The sequence below is a fragment of the Danio rerio genome, chromosome 4, assembly GCF_049306965.1.
Source record: "Danio rerio strain Tuebingen ecotype United States chromosome 4, GRCz12tu, whole genome shotgun sequence".
NCBI lineage: Eukaryota > Metazoa > Chordata > Actinopteri > Cypriniformes > Danionidae > Danio > Danio rerio.
This window is the reverse complement of record NC_133179.1, coordinates 73,310,001-73,334,000: the sequence shown is the minus strand read 5'-3', so window position 1 is coordinate 73,334,000 and position 24,000 is coordinate 73,310,001. Positions and strand designations below refer to the sequence as shown.

The 24,000-nt window shown below is 34.4% G+C and overlaps 2 protein-coding genes across 5 annotated transcripts in view; one reads left to right on the top strand and one right to left on the bottom strand.

The window, feature by feature from the left end:
• tmem19 (transmembrane protein 19) overlaps positions 1–24,000 on the top strand; it is a 1,055,620-nt gene that overhangs the window by 5,923 nt on the left and 1,025,697 nt on the right. The gene's annotated exons all lie outside the window — the stretch shown is intronic.
• LOC101886030 (copine-8) overlaps positions 1–24,000 on the bottom strand; it is a 268,218-nt gene that overhangs the window by 119,004 nt on the left and 125,214 nt on the right. For all 4 annotated transcript variants that reach the window (XR_012402531.1, XR_012402530.1, XM_073948413.1 and 1 more), the window contains exon 6: positions 15,367–15,443. Coding sequence is in view for 2 of the 4 variants with exons in the window: in XM_073948413.1 (XP_073804514.1) it covers positions 15,367–15,443 (77 nt within the window). In the remaining 2 variants the exon portion in view is untranslated. The remainder of the gene's footprint in view (positions 1–15,366; positions 15,444–24,000) is intronic.

Sequence of the window (24,000 nt, the reverse complement as noted above, 5' to 3'; positions counted from 1 at the left end):
AAGCCAATTGGAATATGGGGATGGTTAGGAGGCCATGATGGACAGAGGCCAGTGGGCAGATTTGGCCAGCATGCCGGGGTTACACCCCTACTCTTTTTCGAAGGACATGGGATTTTTAACGACCTCGGACCTCGGCTTAACGTCTCATCTGAAAGACGGCGCTCACTGAGCAGTATAGCGTCCCCATCACTATACTGGGGCATTAGGACCACACAGACCGCAGGTTGGGCGCCCCCTGCTGGCCTCACTAACACCACTTCCAGCAGCAACCTAGCTTTCCCAGTGGTCTCCCATCCAGGTACTAACCGGGCGCAGCCCTGCTTAGCTTCAGTGGGCGACCATGTGAGACTTGCAGAGAGCTAGTTGCCGGCCAACTATGTAGTTATAGTATACTATATAGTTTTAAAACTATACATTTCGAGAATAAAGTGCGGCTGCAGCTGTGCGAAGTGCGAAGGTGCATCGCAAGTCACTTCAGGAGGAGACCTGAATTTATTTAGCTAAACTGCGACATGGTCATGTTCTGGAAATATTACCAACGATCCATCAGCTAATACCCCCCCCACCCCTCTCTCAGTTTAAAACTGTTGATAAAGCGCTGTCAACAAATACTTTTTTCTCCACATCTCATAAGGTGCAGTGAAAAGGCGCAGTACTGCGGTTGGGTCTGTTCTAGTTTGGATTATGTTCTCACTACAAACGAACCGCTCCAGGATTTGTTTGAAAGTGTACCAATTCCACCTCATAAAGGAGGTCTTGGTACGCCTTTTTGGTCCGCTTTTGCTGCGCACTCGAGTGCGATCGCTACATTCACACCTGCCCAAACCAACTCGAACCAAGTGGGAAAACCAACCTCTAGTGCGATTCAACCCAACTGAATAAGGCAGGTGTGAAAATCGATTATTGTTGGGACAACATGAAGGAATTGTGTGGAACACTGCATTTTAGAGTGTGATGATTGTAATAATGTTATTTACAATTTAAAAGTTCATACTTTTTTCATTAATTATGAATGATTTAATTCACCAAACTGATCCGCGTCTGCATTCCTTCAGGGATATAAACCAGTGTGCTCCCCCCCACACACACCCTTTGAAAAAATCTATTTGAATTTATTTTATTTATAAAGCGCCAGATTACAACATACATCATTTAATGTTGCTTCCTACAGTACAGACTTATATGTTAATGTACAGGTCATAAGTATAGGGCCAGACAGAATCTGCGGATATTTTTTGCAATTTTTTTGGAGAATTTTGTAAAAAATCTGTGGATTTATGCGAAATTATTTTAAGAGTATCATAACTTAAAACCTTTATATATAAAATACAAAATAATACTTTTTTATTAAACGTTAATTAAATGGCTACGATGCAAATTCAATTAGATCCACCTATTTGGTCAACAAAGCAGGTCGCTCATATAAAATCCAGTGGTGGAAAGAGTACTGAAAAATCATACTTCAGTAAAAGTACCAGTACTTGCCTAAAATGTAGTGCCAGTAGAGTAAAAGTATCGGCCGTAAATATTACTGAAGGTATGAGTGAAGAGTAGACCTTTCAAAAGAACTCAAGAGTAGTGAGTATTACGCTGTAAAAAAACTGATGCATTTACATGTCGTTTGTGGATGTGTGTAAACGTAACATTCTATAGTCCATCTAGTTATTGCCCAGCAGACGCACAACATCATAAAGGCATTAATATTAGGTTAGATTTAGGTTGTGATGTCAGGTGACCAAAATTCAACGTCTATCCAGCGTCTAATGTCAACGTTATTTTGATGCCCATTAACGACGTCGGTTGATTTTAGGTTGTTAGACGTCATAGTGGTAACGTCCACACAACGTCAAGCTGTAACGTCATCAGATGTTGATATTTGGTTGATTATAGGTTGTTAGAAAGTTAAAAAAAATCCAACGTCGAGCCAACATCTTACACCAACGTCATATTCATGTCAAATGCTGACATTTATTCGTCAGGTATGGCAAACAAAATCCAATGTCTGATAGAGGTCATAGTGGTAACGTCCACACAACATCAAGCTGTAACGTCATAAGACATTGATATTTGGTTGAATTTAGGTTGTTAGAAAGTGACCAAAATCCAGCGTCGAGCCAACATCTTAAACCAACGTCGTATTGACGTCAAATACTGACATTTATTCATCAGGTATGGCAAACAAAATCCAACGTCTGATAGACGTCATAATGGTAACGTCCACACAAAGTCAAGCTGTAACATTAGACGTTGATATTTGGTTGATTTAAGGTCGTTAGAAAGTGACCAAAATCCAACGTCAAGCCAACATCTTAAACCAGCGTCATATTGACGTCAAATACTGACATTTATTCATCAGGTATGGCAAACAAAATCCAACGTCTGATAGATGTCATAGTGGTAACGTCCACACAACATCAAGCTGTAACATCATTAGACGTTGATATTTGGTTGATTTTATGTTGGGTGTTGAACATTGACGTCAGCCAATGACGACATTAGACACTGAAGTCAACCTAATTTTCATTTTCAATCAAAATGCAACGTCCCCACAACGTTGGGTTACAACATCAATCTAATCATGTTGACATCTTGTGCCTGCTGGGTGTTAAAGGTAATTTCGTCATCATACAGTAAACATCCGCCATCTTCTCATCAGTGACATACATCTAAACAGTCTCTGGGTCAATGCGTGTAAAGATTTTAGACAATTAGTTGGACACTTTTAATGCTTCCAAACAGTTTGCTACCGTTATAAATGGCCCATGTCTTGAGGTACTTCATTATGATGTGATTTACCCTCTATGTGAGATTTTTTGTTACTGATTTTTCTAATCCCTACAGACAAGAAATAACACAGTAGTCACTGCAGGTTAAAGGACAGTAGTGGAGTAAAAGTACCGATACCGCTCTACAAATGTCCTCAAGGGGAAGTAAAAGTGCACATTTATAAAACAATTCCTGAGTAAAACTACTCGATTACAGTCATTTGAGTATTTGTTACTTTGATAATATCTCTACTAAAAGACAGAAAATATGACTGTACAAACTGTATTGTAGGTAAATCATATGAATATTCTCATATCAGTGAATAATATTGCTGAAATTAATTTAAAAACTGAATAAATATAGATTTATACACATTTACACTAGTAAATAACCAGCATCAATGATGGGCTCAAATCTGCGTGCACAGATTCCATGTGGGCCTAGCTATAGGTCACCTTCAGAGACAGATGTGTTGCAAATATTACTGCATATTTTGAGAAAAGCCGTCTTAAAATCTGTAAATATAGACAGATTATCTCCAAGGTGTATATCACGGAAAACACTGTCGACTACACATTTTGCACTTTCACATTCATAACCACAAATGTTTATATACATGATAATCAGCCACAGGATGTGGTTGTGGTTTTGTTTCCTGAAGTTAAAAAGTAAAACAAAAACAAGCCACTACTTCTTAAAAGATCAACACACAAGGCACAAGAATTCAAAAGCACGAGTGCATGATGTAAATCATAATATTATAACCAACTACTGTCTTTTGACACAGATTTGAACATACAGTACATTGATATATGGTTGATTTTAGGTTGGACGTTGAACAATGACATCAGCTTGACATTAAAGACAGATGTCAACCTAATTTTCATTTCCAAAATCCAACGTCTGATAGATATCATAGTAGTGACGTCTACTCAACGTCAAGCTGTAACATCATTAGACGTTGATATTTGGTTGATTTTAGGTTGTTAGAAAGTCATCAAAATCCAACGTCGAACCAACATCTTAAATTCAGCGTCATATTGACGTCAAATTCTGACATTTATTTGTCAGGTATGGCAACCAAAATCCAATGTCTGATAGATGTCATAGTGGTAACGTCCACACAACGTCAAGCTGTAACGTCATCAGACGTTGATATTTGGTTGATTTTAGGTTGGACGTTAAACGTTGACGTCAGCTTGACATTAAACACTGATGTCAACCTAATTTTCATTTCCAACCAAAATCCAACATCTGATAGACATCATAGTGGTAACGTCCACACAACATCAAGCTGTAACATCATCAGACGTTGATATTTGGTTGCTTTTAGGTTGTTAGAAAGTGACCAAAATCCAACGTCGAGCCAACATCTTAAACCAACGTCATATTGACCTCAAATACTGACATTTATTCGTCAGGTATGGCAACCAAAATTCACTGTCTGATAGACATCATAGTGGTAACGTCCACACAACGTCAAGCTGTAACGTCATCAGATGTTGATATTTGGTTGATTTAAGGTTGTTAGAAAGTGACCAAAATCCAACGTCGAGCCAACATCTTACACCAACGTCAATGTCACCAACGTATTGACGTCAAATACTGACATTTATTCTTTAGGTATGGCAACCAAAATCCAACGTCTGATAGACGTCATAATGGTAACGTCCACAAAACATCAAGCTGTAATATTAGACGTTGATATTTGGTTGTTTTAAGGTTGTGTTGATTAGTGACCAAAATCCAACGTCGAGCCAACATCTTAAACCAACGTCAACCTCACCAACGTATTGACGTCAAATACTGACATTTATTCGTCAGGTATGGCAACCAAAACCCAACGTCTGATAGACGTCATAGTGGTAACGTCCACACAACATCAAGCTGTAATATTAGACGTTGATATTTGGTTGTTTTAAGGTTGTGTTGATTAGTGACCAAAATCCAACATCGAGCCAACATCTTAAACCAACGTCAACCTCACCAACGTATTGACGTCAAATACTGACATTTATTCGTCAGGTATGGCAACCAAAACCCAACGTCTGATAGACATCATAGTGGTAACATCCACACAACGTCAAGCTGTAACATCATCAGACGTTGATATTTGGTTGATTTAAGGTTGTTAGAAAGTGACCAAAATCCAAAGTCGAGCCAACATCTTAAACCAACGTCATATTGACGTCAAATACTGACATTTATTCATCAGGTATGGCAACCAAAATCCAACGTCTGATAGACGTCATAATGGTAACGTCCACACAACGTCAAGCTGTAATATTAGACGTTGATATTTGGTTGATTTTAGGTTGTTAGAAAGTGATCAAAATCCAACGTCGAGCCAACATCTTACACTAACATCATATTGACGTCAAATACTGACATTTATTCGTCAGGTATGGCAACCAAAACCCAACGTCTGATAGACGTCATAGTGGTAACGTCCACACAACGTCAAGCTGTAGCAACATAAGACACATATTCGGTTGATTTTAGGTTTAACTACTGTCTTTTGACACAGATTTGAACATACAGCACCAAGCTCAAGTGATTCTCATGTGGTGTTTCTGGCAAGGACATTTATTAAGTGCTGGAATCAGCTTTGAAACGCATACAGTAAATAGTTTAAAAGGACTATTTTACACAGTAAAAACAGCTAATGAAATGGCCTCACTACCTAAACCCAACACTAAATCCCAAATTTTGAACGTCAAAAGACCCTGTGAGTTTGGATTTAAGCATTTTAAACTCAAGGGATGTCCTCATAGACCACCTTAATGAAGTACAACAAGTCATGCCCGTGTCATGTTACAATTTAGTGTCCTTGTAAATCACATAAACAAGCACACACACACACACACATGCTCTAACATGACTCCAAATATGTTAGACTGTTTTAAAGTGACGTTCAGATTAACCATACGTTATTAAAGATCTTTTGAGACATGCATTAGGAACAGAAGACACACACACACACACACACACACACACACACACACACCAGCTCCAGCTCTCCATCAAAACAGCTCAAAATAGCAGCATTTTTTCCCTTCATGCAGCGTCTCTCGAAATGGGATTGGCGTGGTGATTGAACTGTGTAATTAGCTGTAATTAACAGTCATTAGGGTTGTTAAAGGTCCCCCCTGTCAGACCCCAGACACAGGTGTGGGATTTTGCCATGTTCCAATGCCTCCACAACAGCTTTTGTAACCCTTGTCTTTCCAGCACAACAACATTACAATTAAGTTTGAAGGTGAGTATCGCTCATTTACGGCTCTTATTTGAGTAAACCCCCTAAATATACAGACCACACTAGTGGAATTACAATAACACTTGGATTCTGGGTTTTGGTAATTGTCAATTGTGTAGAAATATATGAAGTAAAGTTCACAGAGAAGTCAAATTATGCAGAATAACAACAACAACAAAATAAACTAAGCTAAAAACTCAACAAACTGCACTAAACTTTAACTATTCAATTCATTTAACAAGAATATTGAATACTTAATTTATTTATTTATTTATTTATTTATTTATTTATTTATTTTATTGTTTTTTAATGAATGAATGATCGATCCATCCATCCATCCATCCATCCATCCATCCATCCATCCATCCATCCATCCATCCATCTATTCATTCATTCATTTATTTATTTATTTATTTATTTATTTATTTATTTATTTATTTATTTAATAATTTATTTATTTATTTATTTATTTGTTTGTTTGTTTGTTTGTTTGTTTGTTTGTTTGTTTATTTATTTATTTATTTATTTATTTGTTTGTTTATTTTATTGTTTTTTATTAATTAATTATTAATTAATTTATTAATTATTTAATTTACTTTTTTATTTATTTATTTTTATTTGTTTGTTTCATGTAACGTTGAGTAATTCTGAAAATAAAGGTTAAAATTTAATTTATGTTTACAGAATTCTAAATATAAATAATATTTTATATAATAATAAAATGTATAACATTATTATGAAAAATAGCCATTCTTAGCTGATTCTGGCACATTTTACAGTAATGTTTATTAATGTGCATTGACCCTGTAAACAAATAAACATAACTAAATGAAAACAAATTCATAATTACCATATTTAATAATATATACTTACTAATTTAATAATCTCATGGATTCATAAAGTGAAATCAATGAATGAGTAAATATTTCTGGTATCATAAATGAATCTGTGCACTCAATAACTGTCTGAATCCCATGTCATCTGTATGGCTGTGAAGGACATGAATATTAATATGGACATTAATAAGCCCAAATAATGTCACAACTGTTTATGTAAACCGGCTGTTTTTACATGAATTCAGATATTATGAAATAATTATGTGACGTATCCACACCCGTATTGAATCTGCAAGTATATATTATATTATATAATAATAATAATAATAATAATAATAATAATAATAATGAAAATAATACACACTAAATAATAATAATAATAATAGTAATAATAATAATAACAATAATACACAATAAATGAGAATTACGATAATCAAAATAAATAACTTATAATATTAATAATAATAATAATAATAATAACAATAATACACACTAAATAATAATAAAAATCACAACAAATTAATAATAATAATAATAATAATAATACACACTAAATAATAATAATAATAATAATACACACTAAATAATAATAATAATCACAACAAATTAATAATAATAATAATAAAAATACACACTAAGTAATAATAATAATAATAATAATACACACTAAATAATAATAATAATCACAACAAATTAATAATAATAATAATAAAAATACACACTAAATAATAATAATAATAATAATAATAATAATAATACACACTAAATAATAATAATAATAATCTTCATCATAAATCACAATAAGTAATATTCCTAATAACAACAATAATATTAATATAATATATAATAATAATAGTCAAAATAAATAATGTATAATTAAAATAATAATAATAATAATAATAATAATAATAATAATAATAATAATAATAATAAATATATAAATAATAATAATAATAATAATAATAATAATAATAAATATATAAATAATAATAATAATAATAATAATAATAAATATTATTATTAATAATAATAATAATAATAATAATAATAATAATAATAATAATAATAATAATAATAATAATAATTATTATTATTATTATTATTATTATTATTATTATTATTATTATTATTATTATTATTATCCAAAGGTCATGTATATTCTGATTTGTGATTGATGATCTGAAGAGATCAATTACAAATCGAATCAATTGCTATCCATTTCACCCCTAAAAAGAAAGACTGTAAGCACCCTATAAAGAAGAAATCAAAGGCAAAGAGTAAACTACAGTAACAATAATTTATTCAGATCTCAAATATGAGCCAAGTCCTCTACTGGATGCCAAACGCTGAGAGACCAGCTTGAGCTCTGTCAAACCATGTTCTGTTCATTTCACTAATACTCTATTATTTCCTGCATTTCTTTCTCTTAGTTTGGTAGAAAATCCCTCCCTCCAGTCATTTATTAAACAATCCCATGCATTCAATGTATGTATACGTTATTAGTCATCATACTCGTATCATATGATTCCCCACCCTGAATAGTGTCCTTATTCTCTGAAGTGTTTTTACTTTCTCAGCAACAGAAATAGCATCACATGATTCATGCACATGTACAACTGCATATGACCGATCGGGAGTATTTGACAGAAGGCACATCTTATATCTGGGTAAAGCTGGAGTATAGAAATAAGTAGTGTAGCAAATCAAGTTAATAATGTAAAACTAGAAAAATAGGCAGCACATGTTCTCTAAATGTACAGTTCTCTCAATGAATGCCTATTTTCCCTATTCCTGGCTTCAGCCAGTGCACTGTTTCAGTGCATACTTCAACGTGTTACACCTAAAGGAGTATTGTATTTCAACTTAACGTATTACTGGAAACTGTATTGAATGTGTGTGTGGTAATGTTGATGTGTTTGGATTTGGCAGCACAGATCTGCTTCACTGCTGCTTTGATTATCGCTGCAGAGCTAGTAGAGGCTTGCTACTGTCAGTATGTTCAAAGACATGCTGCAAACAGAACATACATGAAACTCTCCAGTAAAGCAGGAGAACATTGCCTTAGCAAACATGCATTTATCTGCACTAGAGGACAGGATGAACAGCATAAACACGAACACCTCATCATCCACAGCCAAGCAGATCTACACCCATATTGATTTGTTTTTTTCAAATGGGACTATGTATGCCTGGGCTACCTTGGCAATTGACTTAACCCTAGTCTGCTTAACCCTAGTGTACTAGACTATGTGTGCCTTGGCTACCTTGTCAGTTGACTTGACCCAAGTGTACTTAGCCCAAGTGTACTAGACTATGTGTGCCTAGGCTACCTTGTCAATTGACTAAACCCTAGTGCACTAAACCCTAGTGTACTAGACTATGTGTGCCTAGGCTACCTTGTCAATTGACTTAACCCTAGTGTACTTAACCCTAGTGTACTAGACTATGTGTGCCTAGGCTACCTTGTCAGTTGACTTGACCCAAGTGTATTTAGCCCAAGTGTACTAGACTATGTGTGCCTAGGCTACCTTGTTAATTGACTTAACCCTAGTGTAGTAAACCCTAGTGTACTAGACTATGTGTGCCTAGACTACCTTGTCAATTGACTAAACCCTAGTGCACTAAACCCTAGTGTAGTAGACTATGTGTGCCTGGGCTACCTTGTCAAATGACTTAACCCTAGTGTATTTAACCCTAGTGTACTTAACCCTAGTGTACTAGACTATGTGCCTAGGCTACCTAGTCAAATGAATTAACCCTGGTGTATTTAACCCTAGTGTACTAGACTATGTGTGCCTGGGCTACCTTGTCAGTTGACTTGACCCAAGTGTACTTAGCCCAAGTGTACTAGACTATGTGTGCCTTGGCTACCTTGTCAGTTCACTTGACCCAAGTGTACTTAGCCCAAGTGTACTAGACTATGTGTGCCTAGGCTACCTTGTTAATTGACTTAACCCTAGTGTAGTAAACCCTAGTGTACTAGACTATGTGTGCCTAGGCTACCTTGTTAATTGACTTAACCCTAGTGTACTAAACCCTAGTGTACTAGACTATTAGTGCTTGGGCTACCTTGTCAAGTGAATTAACTCTAGTGTATTTAACCCTAGTGTACTTAACCCTAGTGTACTAGACTATGTGCCTAGGCTACCTAGTCAAATGAATTAACCCTAGTGTATTAAACCCTAGTGTACTTAACCCTAGTGTACTAGTCTATGTGTGCCTAGGCTACCTTGTCAATTGACTTAACCCTAGTGTACTAGAATATGTGTGCCTAGGCTACCTTGTCAGTTGACTTGACACAAGTGTACTTAACCCTAGTGTACTAGATTATGTGTGCCTAGGGTACCTTGTCAATTGACTAAACCCTAGTGCACTTAACCCTAGTGTACTAGACTATGTGTGCCTAGGCTACCTTGTCAATTGACTTAACCCTAGTGTACTAGACTATGTGTGTCTAGGCTACCTTGTCAGTTGACTTAACCCTAGTGTACTAGACTATGTGTGCCTAGACTACCTTGTCAATTGACTAAACCCTAGTGTACTAAACCCTAGTGTACTAGAATATGTGTGCCTAGGCTACCTTGGCAATTGACTTAACCCTAGTGTACTTAACCCTAGTGTACTAGAATATGTGTGCCTAGGCTACCTTGTCAGTTGACTTGACACAAGTGTACTCAACCCAAGTGTACTAGACTATGTGTGCCTAGGCTACCTTGTCAATTGACTTAACCCTAGTGTACTAAACCCTAGTGTACTAGACTATGTGTGCCTAGACTACCTTTTAATTGACTTAACCCTAGTGTACGAAACCCTAGTGTACTAGACTATGTGTGCCTGGGCTACCTTGTTAATTGACTTAACCCTAGTGTACTTAACCCTAGTGTACTAGACTATGTGTGCCTAGGCTACCTTGTTAATTGACTTAACCCTAGTGTACTAAACCCTAGTGTACTAGAATATGTGTGCCTAGGCTACCTTGGCAATTGACTTAACCCTAGTGTACTTAACCCTAGTGTACTAGAATATGTGTGCCTAGGCTACCTTGTCAGTTGACTTGACACAAGTGTACTCAACCCAAGTGTACTAGACTATGTGTGCCTAGTCTACCTTGTTAATTGACTTAACCCTAGTGTACTAAACCCCTAGTGTACTAGACTATGTGTGCCTAGACTACCTTGGCAATTGACTTAACCCTAATGTACTAAACCCTAGTGTACTAGACTTTGTGTGCCTAGGCTACCTTGTCAGTTGACTTGACCCAAGTGTACTTAACCCAAGTGTACTAGACTATGTGTGCCTAGGCTACCTTGTTAATTGACTTAACCCTAGTGTACTAAACCCTAGTGTACTAGAATATGTGTGCCTAGGCTACCTTGGCAATTGACTTAACCCTAGTGTACTTAACCCTAGTGTACTAGACTATGTGTGCCTAGGCTACCTTGTCAATTGACTTAACCCTAGTGTACTAAACCCTAGTGTACTAGACTATGTGTGCCTAGACTACCTTTCAATTGACTTAACCCTAGTGTACTAAACCCTAGTGTACTAGACTATGTGTGCCTAGACTACCTTGTCAGTTGACTTAACCCTAGTGTACTTAACCCTAGTGTACTAGACTATGTGTGCCTAGGCTACCTTGTTAATTGACTTAACCCTAGTGTACTAAACCCTAGTGTACTAGAATATGTGTGCCTAGGCTACCTTGTCAATTGACTTAACCCTAGTGTACTTAACCCTAGTGTACTAGAATACGTGTGCCTAGGCAACCTTGTCAGTTGACTTGACACAAGTGTACTCAACCCAAGTGTACTAGACTATGTGTGCCTAGGCTACCTTGTCAATTGACTTAACCCTAGTGTACTAAACCCCTAGTGTACTGGACTATGTGTGCCTAGACTACCTTGGCAATTGACTTAACCCTAATGTACTAAACCCCTAGTGTACTGGACTATGTGTGCCTAGACTACCTTGGCAATTGACTTAACCCTAATGTACTAAACCCTAGTGTACTAGACTTTGTGTGCCTAGGCTACCTTGTCAGTTGACTTGACCCAAGTGTACTTAACCCAAGTGTACTAGACTATGTGTGCCTAGGCTACCTTGTTAATTGACTTAACCCTAGTGTACTAAACCCTAGTGTACTAGACTATGTGTGCTTAGACTACCTTTCAATTGACTTAACCCTAGTGTACTAAACCCTAGTGTACTAGACTATGTGTGCCTGGGCTACCTTGTCAGTTGACTTAACCCTAGTGTACTTAACCCTAGTGTACTAGACTATGTGTGCCTAGGCTACCTTGTCAATTGACTTAACACTAGTGCACTAAACCCTAGTGTACTAGACTATGTGTGCCTAGGCTACCTTGTCAATTGACTTAACCCTAGTGTACTAGACTATGTGTGCCTAGGCTACCTTATTAATTGACTTAACCCTAGTGTACTTAACCCTAGTGTACTAGACTATGTGTGCCTGGGCTACCTTGTCAATTGACTAAACCCTAGTGTACTAGACTTAACCCTAGTGTACTTAACCCTAGTGTACTAGACTATGTGTGCCTGGGCTACCTTGTCAATTGACTTAACCTTAGTGTACTAGACTATGTGTGCCTAGGCCACCTTGTCAGTTGACTTAACCCTAGTGTCCTTAACCCTAGTGTACTAGACTATGTGTGCCTGGGCTACCTTGTCAATTGACTTAACCCTATTGTACTGGATTATGTGTGCCTGGGCTACCTTACCGAAGGGCTTAACATTAGTGTACTAGATAGCGAGAAAGATCAACATATAAACAGATCTGAGAGAGAATACCAAATAAAGCAAACTGGCTAGGAGCCTATATGCTCATTAGTGACTCATAAAAACAAAGCAACCTGCCAAAGCCAAATGATGTCCCGCTCTTATTGCATAATGAATGAGGAAGTGTTTTAAGTTTCTGTGATATGAAGACTGGAATCCAGAACACATCTTCTTGGCTGATATAAAATAGGCACAAGTTTGAATGTTTTATTATTCGCTGATGCAGATGGACTTGCATATTACATTCAACCAGCAGGGATGTGCAAGCCTCAAAATCACCTTGTTCTTCATTTTCCTGAACAGCAGCGCTAGTCCATCTTTAATCCTAACGTAATGAGCAGCGCTGCTTTAGCTAATGGAGCAACAGTGCCAGGACCTCCAGACGCAGCGAGACACTGAGCTCCCACTGACAATCTAATGAGCTTATTTGATAACCGAACCACAGAGGAAATGTATGTGAGGAAGGCCTTTACCTCCATTACCATGATAGAATACTGTAGTCAAGAACCTAAATGGACTTTCTGCTAGAGGACTGATCTCAGGTTAGGTGCTGAGTGACAACGCGACCTCGATGGGAAGGATACATGAAGCTCAAAAGGTTTGTTTGTGCAGATGAGGTGGAATAAAGATTTTAATGAGCAAAGTCAGAATAAAGAGCGGCAGTGGCGAGCAGAAGCTCATTAGTAGATATGAACTTTATACCTCGACTAAACACGCAAACTTCTTACAATGGCACAGATTGCTCAGCTATAATCCCCTGATGATTTCCCAGTATTGCTTTCATCACACTTGAAATGCTTGTCTCATGTTGGAACAGTTTTTTCCTACTCAAAGCACACTGTCATTCTTTTGGAGCCATCAGATGTTAAATAACTTCAGTTTAGTTTTACTTGGTTTTTGCATTTTATTTAATGTGGAAAATTAAGAGCTGGCCAAGATAGTCAGTCAAAACGAAGCAAAGCAAAACAAAACAGATACAAGATCAAAAACTGAAGAAGAAAAAATAATAATAATAAATTAATTAATTAAACAGACACAAAAACAAAAACTGAAACAAAACAAAATTAAACTAAACAAAACAAAACACTAAATTTAATTGAACACAGCAAATCTAAACAAATCTCAACCTGGCCAAGATTTTTGAAACAAAATAAATCAAAACAAAATAAAACTATATTAAACTGAAAAAAGCAAATCTAAAGAAATCTCAACCTGGCCAAGATAGGCAGCAAAACAAAAACAAAACAAAACAAAACAAAACAAAATTAAAGAAACAAACAGAAATTAAACTAATTAAGACTGAACAAAACAAATCTCAACCTGGCAGAAAACGAAACAAAACGAAGCAAAGCAAATTGAAATTAAACAAAACGAGACAAAACGAAATAAAAAGAAAGAAAATGAAACGGGAAAAAACTAAATGAAACAAACAAAAAAAAATTTAAATGAAACAAAACAAAATGAAACTAAATTAAACTGAACAAAACAAATCTAAACAAACCTCAACCTGGCCAAGATAGGCAGCGAAACGAAATAAAACAAAACAAAATTGAAGAAACAAAAAGAAATAAAACTAAATAAAACTGAACAAAACAAATCTCAACCTGGCAGCAAAACAAAACAAAACGAAGTAAAAAAAAAAAAAAAAAAAAAAAAATTAAACGAAACAAAATGAAATGAAACTAAATAAAGCTAAATAAAACTGAACAAAATAAATCTCAACCTGGCAGCAAAACGAAACAAAACGAAGTAAAAAAACAAAAAAACAAAACAAAACAAAACAAAATTAAACGAAACAAAATGAAATGAAACTAAATGAAACTAAATAAAACTGAACAAAATAAATCTCAACCTGGCAGCAAAACGAAACAAAACGAAGTAAAAAAAAAAAAAATTAAAAAAAAAAAAAAAAAAAAATTAAACGAAACAAAATGAAGTTAAACTGAACAAAGCAAATCTAAACAAATCTCAACCTGGCCAAGAAAGGTAGTGAAACAAAAAATAATAATAATAATTAAAAAAAAAAAATAAAATAAAATAATATCATACTAAATGAAACTGAACAAAACAAATCTAAACAAATCTCAACCTGGCAAAGATAAGCAGCGAAACAAAACAAAACAAAACAAAAAAAAATTATTAAAATAAAATAAAATAAAATAAAATTAAAATAAATTAAATTAAATTAAATTAAATTAAATTAAATTAAATTAAATTAAATTAAATTAAACTAAATTAAATTAAATTAAATTAAATTAAATTAAATTAAATTAAATTAAAACTAATTTCAATTAAATTAAAACTAATTTCAATTAAACTAAATTAACTGAACAAAACAAATTTAAAAAAAACTCAACCTAGCCAAATTGGCAGCAACAAACAAAATTAAAGAAACAAAAAGAAATTGAACTGAATTAAAATGAAAACAAAATAGAACAAAATTGGCAGAAAATGTTGGGTTTTTCTAAACACAGGTATTTACATTTGTATTAGTATTTAAATAAATAAAACATGCGGCTTTATTATTTTAAGTAGAATGTAGTTTTGTGTTTCCAAGAAGATAATGTCCAAGAAGTTCCATCATCTTACTCATGAAATGCCTCAGCCAGCAGAGCTGACGACTGATACTATATTTTGTTTGATAGAAAAGTTTAATTGAGAATGGAAAGATGTGAAAGGAGGAAGCAAACCATACTCAACATGCTGTCTTACCCCAGGTTTTTCTCCAAACGGCTGCCCAACGAACCCACCACCTCTCCCAATGTACAGCAAGCCTGGCCCAGAAAATCCTGCATGAAAGAGAACATGAAAAAAAGCATCTTTCACCACGGCAAGATTAAAGGTCAGTCATTTCAACTTGTCTATTTATAGTATGCATGAAATTTCTTCTACAGTACTTCATCTGTAATCACTGGGCCAAAGCAAAAGGCGAAGATAAAATGATGCTTTTAAAGGACAAAATGGAGGATTTTTTTTTTCTCCCGACATAATTGAATAGTTAAAAATATAACAATTCAATAGCTAAAAACAACTTGTTCAAATTAACAAACTGCTTTTAGCAGACAAACACTCCAAAAGCATGACTACGAATGTATATTGAATATTAATGTAGTGTATGTGTGGGAATGCAAAGAAAAAACTGCTTATATACGAAGGTCACGTTAAAACATCCATTGTACAATTATTTTTAACATGGATAAATGTACAGTCTTATTACAAATGTATTTCTCACTCCAGTGTATATAAATTAATCCTTATCCTATGTATATGGATTATTTGTAGCACTGTTGTACTATTTATTTATTTATTTATTTATTTATTTATTTATTTATTTATTTATTTATTTATTTATTTATTTATTTATATTTATTCACATTTATTTATTTATATTTATTTATTTATATTTATTTGTTTATTTATTTATATTTATTTATTAATATTTATTGGTTTTTTTATTGATTTATTTTTATATTTATATTTATATTTGTATTTATTTGTTTACTTATTTACTTATTTATTTATTTATTTTTATAATTATTTTTATATTTATTTTATATTTATTTATTTGTTTATATTTATTTATTTATTTATAGTTATTTTTTTTATTCATATTTATTTATATTTATTTGTTTATTTGTTTATAATTATTTAATTATTTATTCATTTATATGTATTTGTTTTTTATTTATATTTATATTTATATATATTTGTTTACTTATTTATTTATTTATTTTAATATTTATTTTTATATTTATATTTATTTATTTGTTTATTTGTTTATATTTATATTTATTTATTTATATTTATATTTATTTGTTTATTTACTTATTTATGTTTATTTTATATTTATTTATTCATTTATTTATTTGTTTATTTTTTGAAAGTGCAACCGATACATTTAAATACAGTAGTCAAATTTAAAAAAAGGTGCATGGTACATAGGACTTTACAACATTATAAAGATAAAATTACTTGCACACCAAAACACAAGCTGTTTCCATCCACCTGCTTTTATGTGTATTTTGGAATAATTGCATTAAAATGCACAAACATTTTGAAAATGCGCATAAAAGCATGCATAAAACTGAGAAGGTGAAATTTGAATCCGATAACTTTTATTATATAAGAAAAGAGGCTCACAGTGGCTTTTCCTACTGTGGTTAATGACATGTTTTTCAGATTTTCACAATTTCACAAATTCATTTTGTTCTCCTTGACTCACTGGAAGGAATCACAATTTTTTTGATGTGATACTCCAGTTTTGAGACTAGTGTACTAGACTATGCATGCCTGGGTTACCTTGCCAAATAGCTTAACATTAGTATACTAGACTATGTGTACCTGGGCTACCTTGCTGAATAGCTTAACACTAGTGTACTAGACTATGTGTACCTGGGCTACCTTGCTGAATAGCTTAACACTAGTGTACTAGACTATGTGTGCCTGGGCTACCTTGCCAAATAGCTTAACACTAGTGTACTAGACTATGTGTACCTGGGCTACCTTGCTGAATAGCTTAACACTAGTGTACTAGACTATGTGTACCTGGGCTACCTTGCTGAATAGCTTAACACTAGTGTACTAGACTATGTGTGCCTGGGCTACCTTGCTGAATAGCTTAACACTAGTGTACTAGACTATGTGTACCTGGGCTACCTTGCTGAATAGCTTAACACTAGTGTACTAGACTATGTGTGCCTGGGCTACCTTGCCAAATAGCTTAACACTAGTGTACTAGACTATGTGTACCTGGGCTACCTTGCTGAATAGCTTAACACTAGTGTACTAGACTATGTGTACCTGGGCTACCTTGCTGAATAGCTTAACACTAGTGTACTAGACTATGTGTAGTCAAATGTAGCAGATTGATTTTAAAACACCAGGTTAAACTTTCTGGCCTATATACAGCACTGACATAATTAAAATTAAACGAAGAATAGACTTGGATCTTTTGGTTTGTGTGTGCACCATTGCATGCAAGATTTCTGTATTTATAACCACCTCAGAGGATATTGGGGGTCGCGAGTCACTGGTATTGTCATTTTGGGGGTCGCAGGCTGAAAAATTTGGGAACCCCTGTACTAGACTATGTGTGCCTGGGCTACCTAGCCAAATGGCCTAGCACTAGTGTAATAGACTATGTGTGCCTGGGCTACCTTGCCGAATGGCCTAACACTAGTGTAATAGACTATGTGTGCCTGGGCTACCCTTACAATTGGCTTAACACTAGTGTACTAGACGCTGTTGTACTATATGTACTATAACAACATGCATGCCCAGGTTTAACACTAATACCACACACTTTCTTTCCTTGCTACAAAGAAATTAATATTGCAGGCTGATAGAAAAAAATAAACAAACACCTCAGCAAGTATAAATGAGAACCCTTAATAATTCCATCGTCCTTCCATTTTTAATAATTCCAAAACACAGTGACATTCCCGTTTGGCTATTCATAAATCAAATTGGCATCTTTGGATGTAAACTGTGAGCTTCTTAAGCATTTAATTTCCAAATCATAGGCATTACCAGAGAGTTGGCCCTCCCTAACGGTTTCCTCTCCTCTGGGAAGGCTTTCCACTAGATGTTGGAACAAGACTGTGGGGATTTGCACTCATTCGAGAGCTCTGCTGTGGGGCGATGGGCTTTGGCACACAGTCAGTGTGCCAGTTCATCCCCGAGGTGTTCAGATTGGGGACTGGCGCAGCTCTCTCACAGTAAGACTCAGTAAACATTTGTTTATGGACTAGCTCGGTCCACAGGGAGGGAAGTAGACCGTTGCCATCAAGCTGGAAGCACATAGGTCTCTACAGTGGCACTGTATGTCATGGTAACAGGATTTTTCTATAACAAATAGTTGAAATAAGGGTGGGGTGGCTCAGTGGTTAGCACTGTGGCCTCACAGCAAGAAGGTCGCTGGTTCGAGTCTCGGCTGTGTCAGTTGGCGTTTCTGTGTGGAGTTTGCACGTTCTCCCCGGATTCCTAAAGGTGCTCCGGTTTCCGCTACAGTCCAAACACATGTGCAACAGGTCAGTTGAATAAACTAAATTGGCCGTAGTGCACACATATTAAAACATATGCTGGATAAGTTGGCGGTTCATTCCGCTGTGACAACCTCTGATAAATAAGACACTAAGACAAAGGAAAATGAATGAAATAAGGGTTCTTGATACTCTTTTTATAGTTATAAACTAGAGGTATCAAGCTTCAAAAAAAAAGGAAACCAAAATAACTATAAGTCAAGGATTTGTACTGGTAAAACATCACACTGAAAGGTCGTCATGCATTTAATAAGCCATCTGAAGTGAAGAACAGTGTTTGGCTTAGAAACTCAATTTGAATTCAGATGATTTTTCTTTGGCGGAGCTGTGAAGTATCTGCTCCGCTGACCTTTGCAACAGCAATTTTCTAAAGGATAATGTTTGTGGAATGAAGTCTATTTGATAAAAATGATCCTTTATTAGCTTTAGTTTGTGTTTGTGTAAATATGCAGAGCGATCAAAGAGACATTGAGAAAAGGGAATGGAGTAGCATATTTACCAGTGGCTGACCAATAATAGAAAGTTAAATTCTGATTAATTTAATTCTCATAAGTGGAACGGCCTTCAACAGTGACATTTATACTAAACTCAACTGAATCACTGCTAATTTAATAAGTACGACCCCAGTATTGATACGATATGCTGGAATCTTCCAAAAGCTGATGTTGCTTCATCTGTTTTGACACAAACTAGATTGTAAAAAGGCTTATAATAAAGATAAATTAAATCAAAATGCATTTAGCTTATGTGCAATATCTCTTCTTTATGTTTCCAATAAGAGGTAAGGTGTAAATGAAAAAGAGAAGGGGGCCAGTCACTGCACCCTGAGGCACCTCAGGGATTGTTTCATGTAATTCCGAGTCTTCCCCTTCAGTAAACCTTACAGCACAGGTGTCAAACTCAAAAGGGCCGCAGCTCTGCACAGTTTAGTTCCAACCCTAATTAAACACACCTGATCAAACTAATTGAGTCCTTCAGGCTTGTTTGAAACCTACAGGTAAGTGTGTCGGAGCAGGGTTGGAACTAAACTGTGCAGGGCTTCGGCCCTCCAGGATTTGAGTTTGACACCCCTGCCTTACAGCATCTGCCTATGACTCAATGCCAGAGAAGAGCACGTCATGAGAGGGTGGACAAAGGGATCTGGTGATTCTGCGTTTTAAAAAATGATCATTTTGTTTACAAATGGTTTCTTTTAGAAACTTTTTTCTTGTCGGCTTCCAGTCAAGAGCAGTGTGTTTTTAGGACTGAGAGGAAATAATACAGCTTTTGAGTACAAAGTAGCTTGTAATGATGACAGTATGTTCATTCACCAGTTCATCCATTTTCCTTCCACTTATTCCCTTATTTATCAGGGGTCACCACAGCAGAATGAACCGCCAACTATTCCAGAATACATTTATACAGCGGATGTCCCGGTACTGGGAAACACCCACACACTACAATCAAGGTTATAATAGTTTTGGATTTTTCATTAGTTTTAGTTTCTATTTCGTTTTGACTTTTTTTTTTCAAATTCAGTTTTTTTCAGTTTTAATTAGTTTTAGAGGTAGATTTCTTAGTTTTAGTTTAGTTTTTATTAGTTTCTATATTTTAAAAATTAGTTTTAGTTTAGTTTTTATTAGTTTCTATATTTTAAAAATGTCTTAGTTTTAGTTTAGTTTTTATTAGTTTCTATATTTTAAAATTGTCTTAGTTTTAGTTTAGTTTTTATTAGTTTCTATATTTTAAAAATGTCTTAGTTTTAGTTTATTTTTATTAGTTTCTATATTTTAAAAATGTCTTAGTTTCAGTTTAGTTTATATTAGTTTCTATATTTTAAAATTGTCTTAGTTTTAGTTTAGTATTTATTAGTTTCTATATTTTAAAAATGTCTTAGTTTCAGTTTAGTTTTTATTAGTTTCTATATTTTAAAAATGTCTTAGTTTTAGTTTATTTTTATTAGTTTCTATATTTTAAAAATGTCTTAGTTTCAGTTTAGTTTATATTAGTTTCTATATTTTAAAAATGTCTTAGTTTTAGTTTAGTATTTATTAGTTTCTAAATTTTACAAATGTCTTAGTTTCAGTTTAGTTTTTATTAGTTTCTATATTTTAAAAATTGTCTTAGTTTCAGTTTAGTTTTTATTAGTTTCAGTATTAGTTTCAGTTTTTGTATAATAAAAACTCAGCCACACATTTTTTGTAACATGTATTCAGAGAGCACATGAACACTATCCCATCCTCAAGTTAGACCCACAGTAGTGATGGACAGGGCCGGATTAACCTATGGGCATTATGGGCACAGGCCCAGGGGCCCGTCCGCACTTAGATTTTGCCTACTTTCCATCACGAGCAAGACAAGTAGGAATCAATAAGAAGTGTGTGTATTATGGAGGACTCAAATTCCTAGAACTGTATTAGAGAGTTATCCAAATCATGTGCATTATAAGTTTGTTGAAGTTCACATTACAAATACCCTTAAATATACATTTTAGTACTGCTTCAGTGAACTTGAATAAGTATATTAAAATCCATTAATTTCCCCTATTGTATTAGTACTTTTTTTTCAAAGTGTGCTTTAAATGCTTTAAAAATGAGTTACATCTTTTTAGACTAGAAATATATGTAGTGTATATCAATTATTTAAAAAATGTGAGCAATACATTATCCATTAATTTTATTTAACAAACATTATATCAATCTTATTTTTTATATCAACTATGGAATGCGGCTATAGGGGCCCTACAAGACATTGTGCCCACGGGCCTCTAAATTATTAATCCGGGCCTGGTGATGGGAAGTGCAGATTTTTAACGCAGATGTTAGGACTCAACATTATGTCGTCAGAAATCAATTGAAATGATCAGAAAAGTCTTACAGTTAAGTTTTGTCACGTTAAAACATCCATTGTACAATTATTTTTAACATGGATAAATGTACAGTCCTATTACAAATTTATTTCTCACTCCAGTGTATATAAATAAATCCTTTTCCTATGTATATGGATTATTTGTAGCACTGTTGTATTATTCATTCATTCATTCATTCATTCATTCATTCATTCATTTATTTATTTATTTATTTATATTTATTTATTTATTTATATTTATTTATTTATTTATATTTATTTATTTATATATATTTTTATTTATTTGTTAATTTTTTTATATTTATATTTATATTTATTTGTTTACTTATTTACTTATTTATTTATTTATTTTTATATTTATTTTTTTATTTATTTTTATATTTATTTATTTGTTTACTTATTTATTTGTTTATTTGTTTATATTTATATTTATATTTATTTGTTAATTTTTTAATTTTTTTATATTTATTTATATTTGTGTTTATTTGTTTATATTTATTTATTTATTCATTTATATTTATATTTATTTGCTTTTTATTTATTAATTAATTAATTTATTTATTTATTTATTTTTATATTTTCATTTTTATATTTATATTTATTTGTTTTTTTATTTGTTTATATTTATTTATTTATTTTTATTTATATTTTTAAAGTTTTGCAGCCCAACTGAATCATGATTCACTTATTTAAATTCCATTACGATCGTCTGTTATGAAATAAACTTACGTTTTTTCGTTAGTTTTCGTTAACTATAATAACCTTGAATACAATGTTTAAAATACACTCAGAAACCTCAATGTTCCCACTTGTCCTACCAATCCTCTAATTACTAAACTCTCAATTAGTATTTCTAAAGATGAATATGACTACTTTTATTCTTTATATACTCTCTAACGACCCTTCTGTCCCTCTCGATCACCAGTTTGTTTCTCTTCATGTGTGCTTTTCTCCCGTCTCTTCATTTTCACCTGATGACAGAAGCGCAGTCGCCCTTCACATGTCAACACATCCTATAATGGTTTTACGCGGCGCCGAATTCCCTTTGGGAGTCGCCAAGCTGTGTTTGTCTTTCCGAGTCGGCGGGGGAGAGGGTGATATTGATTTGTGGGTGACTAAAGGAGGTTGCGAAGCATTGTGCCGGCTAATTTGGAGGTGGTAATTTTCAGGGATGGAACCTAGGAGTCACTTAGGGGGTTTTCAATTACATGATGGATGATGTGTGGAGAGATGGCTTTATCTGCATCTTTACAGCCGATGTGTCCTCGCGGTCGCTGGAGGAAACAATAGCTGATGCTTTAGGAGCTCAGGCTGGGATACAGCGGGATTTCCAGAGAAAGCCCGGCTGGCTTTGATCAGTGCTGTTGTCGGGCCTTTGGATTAGCAAACGCCGTGGTGTGTTTTGTTAAGCGGTTACACTTTGATTGCCACGCTGATGGACTCCCACAGTCTCCTGCACTACACATGCTAAATAAATCAGCAATAATAGAAGTTTATTTATACACTAAATCTGAGAGGATTATTTTATGATTGATCACAGCTGGTCCTGCAGTAGATAACACATGATTCGCCAATCGGATGATTCCTAACCCCCTATAAATCACCAGAGCTTCTTACCTCAGTTATCTTCATCTTGAAGAATCCCAGCTCCCACCCCTACCTTTTCTATATTGGGCAACACGGCAGCCCAGTGGTTAGCACTGTTGCCTCACAGTAAGAATGTCACTGGTTAAATGTCCTTACTGGACCTGTCGACATTTCTGTGCGGAGTTTACTTGTTCTTGTTCATGTAGGGCTCCCCAGTGATATGCGTAAATTGACCGTACCAAATTGGCACCGCAAGCTATTAGTAAGCCGTATATTTCTTTATAGCTATCCCTATTGACCTTATTCTAAAATGCGGAAGTGCACCTGTTTTCGCGATTGTCTTAGAACTTCCGATTCAATCGCCTATGGGAGAAATGACTAGGAATAATAAACGGCAGAAAACGGTCAAACTACTTGTTCTACAAACAAATGTTTGCATGACTATACAGACCAAGTAGAATAATATAACAAAAAAAATATCAAATTGCAACATCAAGCAACGTAATGAGCAGTTTTTAATGTCTAAAAATGAATGAAAGTGAATGAGACCGGAAGTCTCGAGCCAAAAAGATTCAAATGGCAGCGCCCACTCGTCGGCGGAGAATAAGGTCAATAATCATTAGCCATTAACAAGTGTGGGGAGTTCACGAGATCTACCTGAGCTCAAACTCCCCTCTCATCCTGCAAAAGGAGTGAGCCCAGGGCTCGAGGATGTTATAAGCTCAGGGCTCTCTCCCAGGACAGCATGCCAAACATGCTTTATAATCAGTCCTTATTTAAGTGTGAACTCTTGAAATGCCTACAGTTTTACTGCTACTATTATTAGTTAGCCTTGTTTGAATGCCAGGGAATTATCAGAAAAAAGTTTCTA